General features: G+C 38.1%; 1 protein-coding gene across 1 annotated transcript; it reads right to left on the minus strand.

Moving 5' to 3' along the window:
- Positions 1-879: 879 nt before the first annotated feature.
- Positions 880-5288, minus strand: LOC104228038 (uncharacterized). Its single transcript, XM_009780425.2, has 3 exons — positions 5164-5288; positions 2730-3685; positions 880-1152 (listed from the first exon to the last, which is right to left on the minus strand). Exons 2-3 carry the CDS (start codon positions 3681-3683, stop codon positions 1147-1149), a joined length of 960 nt encoding a protein of 319 aa, XP_009778727.1. The 5' UTR covers positions 3684-3685; positions 5164-5288; the 3' UTR covers positions 880-1146.
- Positions 5289-6007: the final 719 nt, after the last annotated feature.

The following is a 6007-nucleotide window of genomic DNA, read 5'->3' on the forward strand; positions in this document are numbered from 1 at the left end:
AGGTTCACTTGGGAACTCAACAATCTTACATGTAATTCATAGAGAATTAAGTACTATAGTAACTCACTAGTAAAGCACCACTAAGATTGTAATGGGTGGGATCGAATCTCTTCACCCTTAACCAAAGATCTTAAGTTTGATCTTGATAGAAAGCATTCCTCCCTTTTAATGGACCTTACGCTGTGAAATCAAAGAATAACCGGATCCCCAACAGAAATATTGGAACAGATGGGAACCGGAAAAGGAAAAAGAACTCAGTGGTAAAGCAAATACTTTGTATTTTACATGTGTTTAGGTCAAAATTTTAACATGTTCTACTTCTTTCTCTTACCGCCCACTAACTTATATTGCAAATTACGAATATTTGACATTCCCTTTTACTTTTACTTCACTTTTGCAGTACTCTGCAAAAGAAAGGCATCCAACACAATCTCCTCAAAAATCCATAATCACAACAGGAAAGTTGCCAAGAAGAAAATGGATAACGACACTGTGGCCAAGACTGACTTTTAAGAGAAGAAAATCTTGAAATTGCCATAAACTTATCATAGTCCAACACGGTTAACATTTTAGTCAAATTTACGAGCTGCTAATAAACCATAGATAACACCAAATATAAGAGCTGAATTATATCTCCTAACTAGCTCTAACCTACCTTTTTTTATTAACATTGGTATTCGAGCCAACTAGCGTATACCTCTACTATTCCGTCGGACACCAGCTACCGCTGAGTAACTCTGTTGGCTCTAACCAACTTAGGTGTTGAAAGATCTTATAGCCCTTGTTTTTAATCATAACAGATACAGAATCACAACCCGATAAGATGAACCACAATAACAACAATATTAGAATGTCAATAGCTAGTTGTGACTCGCGATGTCTAAATATCAAGTGGCATATTATATCAACCACAATAATGACAGCAAACGACTCATAAAACATTTAGTACCTAATCACAGCATCGATCACAACGAGTTACACATTCAGAGACATAATTCCAAAATACACTACAAAGTAGACATATTTCACATCCAAGCTAAAGTTCATATTTATTATGGGGTCTAAAAGTTCCCATCAGCAGATGACTTTTCCTCTATAAAGCTAGCCGCAAACAAGTGTGGCTTTTGCAAAATGTGATCTTCAACTTCAATCCTGTGAATGGAAGGGCAACGGGTTAACACTGCTACATGTTTGTTACAGCCAAGGGGTGAAAACAAACTAATATGACGTAACAGTTGAACCTGAAATAGAATCAGGAGATGACACCCACCCAGCCACAACTTGAGGAAACCAAAAAAAAAAAAAAGGCAGCCCGGTACACAAAGCTTCCCGCACACGCAAGGTCCGGGGAATGGCCGCACCCCAAGGGGTGTGAGGCCTACCCTAATGCAAGCATTAGTGGCTGCTTCCACAGATCGAACTCAAGGTCACACGGAGATAACTTTACTGTCGCTCCAAAAACAAAATTCAGTAAATAAAAAACATCATAAGTAAAAACGTCGCAAGTAGGAACTAGGAGACTGAGGGACCGTAATTATCAAAAATTAGCAAACACAGATGAACCAGAAATGTCATTTTTTAACACATCTTTACACCAGAAAAGCGTTGAAGCTCAAAGCTCATAAAATTTAAAACCATATTAAAACAATTGATCCAGTGATAATATAAACAAGATCGATAAAATGCTACTTGTGGCAACTTCGCTTAAATAAGAGATAACCGAGATAGACACATGTTTACGCAGAGAGATATATCACTTTGCAGAGTAGACAATGATCTTTCTATGAAGAATTGAATCAATGGCTGCATAGCACAAATTACTCTTTATACTAAACAAACTTAATCATATGAGAGGCGTGGTTCTCAGAATTCACAGTAAGATATATTTTCTCTTACTTCTCTAAATTATGAAAAAATTTGTGGAGAACTTATATATAACTTGTAAAAGTGTGAATTTTTTTTAATTCTCAAGTTGTACATAAGTAAATGATTGATTTCCTAGATAAGGTATGTTATTTTCTTCAAATTTACCCTAGTTTTGGTTCTAATTTCGGAATCAAATTGTATCTTGTCTCGAATTTTTCTGTCTGTCGTGGTCAAAGTACCCAAAATTGTTTGACCAAATCCGATACGGATCCCATATCCACACCCATACTAGTGTCGTGTCGACACGGGTGCGACACCAAAACTGCCATGTCGGAGCAACTTAGGTTGAACGAACCATGCTTATAATAATTTAGTTACCATCCTCCATGCTCATAATCTAGAGATATTTTTATTTTTTGAAATTTTTTTTAGCCGGATCCCCGCACCACTATCCGTACTAGGATCCATGTCCCCGAATCTTAGAATTTACGTCTCGAAGGATCCGACCTCTATATCCGCACCCGTTTTGGACATCCGCACCCGTGTCCGAGCAACTTAGCATTCAACATTACCAGATACCAAAGATCAATCGTCTATGATCTTGCAGTGTCCCTTAAAATAATTAAGTTTTTAGTTCCCGCCTACTTCACGAGTAGAGACATAGACATTTGTCTTTTCGTGTTCCTTTAAACGCTGCATGGTCAGCGTCAATAACATATATATATCTTACGATACAGAGTGTGAAACGAAAGCGAAACGAGAGCGAAACCTCAGAATGCTTAGGCTGGCATAGAGAAACGGTTCAAACAAGTGCAACGGATGACCAACACTGAAATTTTTTGAAGAAGGAACAGCTAACATACCTCATCCTCATCATCGTCTCCCCCATCTTCTTTGTTCTTCTTGAGACGTGTTGTACCCCCTTCCTTGCTAATTGGTAACTTCATTGCTCCAAAGGGCGTGTCCACATTAATATTACCTTTCATGGTATAGCCAGTACCTCTCCCTCTGATCATGTCCCAAAGAGCAGAGCCAAAGTCCTTGGGCCTGAAGGTTATGGGGATATCAATAAAGCTGATTCCGTTCTTCTCAAGTTTAGCTGATTTCTCAAGCTCTGCACCGCCAACATTGACGTCGGATAGCCAAAGATCATAATCAAGGCTATTGAGCGCAAGATCAAAATCGTTCTTGTTTTCCAGCTTCAACTTAAGAACTGCTACAGTTTCCTCAAAAGAGAACCTCTCAAAATGGATTTTCTCAAGATCAATATCTGGCTTGTAAGGTATAGGAATCTCGCCAGTTTTCTCAAGAGGCAGAGTTAACCTACCAAAAACAGGTACATCAACTATGAGGTCAACCTTGATCCTATATGGAATGATGCTTCCAGGCTGTATATCGTGGTATGTGTTTTTTATGTCATCATAAACCAGATGAAGTGGTATTTTGACGGTCTCAGAACCATGCGCATGGATTGTTCCAGCATCGGGGATTAATCCAGAGACCAGTTTCCTTCCATCACTATCAATTAAATAGTTTATGTCAATGAGAGGAATCGGAACGGGGTTTGGATTCTTCACAAGCACATCAACGACTATTTCCGCCTCTTTAAGATTGATATGAGGAATATGAATTTCAGTCACATCTGCAGTTGGTTTTCCAAAACCAATTGTTTCCTCGATTTTCTCACCAATATCTTGGATGAAGTCCTTAACTTTTTCAATAAACCCACCCTTTTGCTCGTCTTTCTTGTCTTCTTTTTCCTCTTTCTTATCCCAGAAAGCCCTTTCAACAATCTCTGGATTTTCCGAAGACGACATACCTTAAAAGAAAAGCAAGAAAGAATATTCAATGAGCTACACAGCAGACTGACAACTGGTATTCAAGACACAAATATACTAGCAAGCAACAAATGCGTGTTTAGCGTGTTAGATAACTAAGCACCACCAACATTGACAGCCACAAGAAGTGTTAGTAAAATGAAGGAAACAGCTTAACAACATCCACAGACACGTTTACAAACAGAAAGATTGTTTCTATTGCTTCTAGAGGATTGCAATAAAAGTAACTGGAGTCAATTCGAAAATGGATTCCATGTATTGGACTGAACTTTACTCCAAACTGCAATGCTGCTAATATAGTTATGCTCAATGGACATATAAATAATGCATCTTTTAACATACTTCAATAAATCTGTCATGGATATGCTGTGGAAAACAAAATGTACTGCTCGTGCAACTAATGGTGCTAGTAGTGTGAACGAAGATGTGTATTTAATCCAAAACTCCAGATATTTGGTAGATTAACTTCAGGACCACTAAAAGTTAAAGTAGTTCACTGCCATTATAAAAGCCGTTAAACCCTTATACACCTAAAGTGGGACAAGTTTATTCCTAAAACCTCAACACTGTGGTTCCAGGGTTTACACATAGACTTGACGATTTCCTTCTTAGTTTTTTTTTTTTGGGAAGACCGATGCCTCAAAGTCTGAAGAGTGAGATTGGCTCCAGAAGCGGTCAACATGAGATAGATTTATTCTCTAACACTCTCCTAAACGTGTATTTACTTTCTTTATTTGGCTTACTGTTAGGAGAGTTGGCTCAACATACCAAGAGTGAATCGAGTAGAATTGGTGACTTGATAGTTTGAGTGGCTTGACGCAATGAGCTGAGAGAAATAAGCCCGACACGATGAAATAAATACGGTGAAAGCTAGTTGAAAATGAGCGTACTAATAGTTGACTCTAATACTATGTTAAAGAATCACGCCGTACAACCCAAAACTTTTTAAGGCAATAGATGGAATAGACAAAAACCATTCTAACTTTGAAACCCTATAGGACAGGTTTATTCTCTAACAAGTAATGCTATAGAAGAAAACATAAAGCTTTGTTCTTTACTCGAAACTGAGTACCGCTGCAACAAACTATGCATATTTTGTTAAGTCAACTTCCTTTAGTATGAACAAGTCAACTAAGTTTGTTAGTAAACATACGAATCAGAAGTCAAAAAAACTAATCAGACACACTATCAGATTAGTTAAGCATTCGAGTTAACAGATGATCAAAGGAGGATCGATGATCTGATCAGATCCATTGTTATGTATAAAAGGATTAAAAGATGTCATTTTGGGATATCAAGACTGATAAGCAAATCATAGAATCTGATTCAATTCGAAAGTTTATCGATCTGAATCTGACCAAGATCAAGAAAAGAGCAGAGTCGAAGAAGAAACAAAAGTAGAAAGCAAAAGCTACTGAGTTTAAACTGTGAAAGACAGAAAAGAAAATGCAATATTTACCTGTTTTTGTTCACTTGGATTTGCTTAAAATCTAGTTGGTTTAGGGAAGAGAAGCGTAAAGATCGCAGTCTGTAATGGGGTGAACTGATCTGATATGATAAGGGGAGAAAATGAAGTGTAAAGACAAGATATATACAAGCTGTTCTTGGAATTGTCAAACACGTCTTCCCCGTGTGGACGGTAACACACGTCACTCATGTGTGGACCATGTTGGCAAAAAAAAATTTCTTTTTCGGGTCAAATTCTTACAGTATATTTTTTCCCCACATTACTATTTACTGCTTAGTTATACTTGAGTGCGATTAAGGTTCCATCAATTGTTATTAAATTGCGCCTATAAATTGCGGCCCGTTGTCACAAGCTGTCTCTTTTGGTATTCCTAACCTGCAAATTATATTCTGTCACAAGAAATCTACCACTTCGCGTTCACCGATCTTCTGATAAGGACCTGCTTCAACCTACTTAGAAAAATAGTTAGTTAAAATCAAAAGAAATTATACCTCACCGGACCGGTGGCAGTGGTCCGACGATATCCATTCTCCACTTTACAAACGACCATGGTGACAAAACTGAGTGCAATGGCTCCGCCGGTTGATGTACCAACAGTGCGTAGCATTGACATTTATCACATTTTTGAACGTAAGCTTTGACGTCTTGTTCCATCGGGGGCCAATAGTATCCCGCCCTAATTAATTTTAACACTAAGGAATCTGCGCCGGAATGATTTCTGCAGATCCCTTGGTGGACTTCTCGCATAACATAATTGGCTTCGGAGGCTCCTAAACATCGGACCAGTGGGCCTTGGAAAGATTTTCTGTATAATTGACCTCCTTTGAAAATATAT

This window comes from Nicotiana sylvestris, chromosome 12 (genome assembly GCF_000393655.2).
Source record: "Nicotiana sylvestris chromosome 12, ASM39365v2, whole genome shotgun sequence".
Lineage (NCBI taxonomy): Eukaryota > Viridiplantae > Streptophyta > Magnoliopsida > Solanales > Solanaceae > Nicotiana > Nicotiana sylvestris.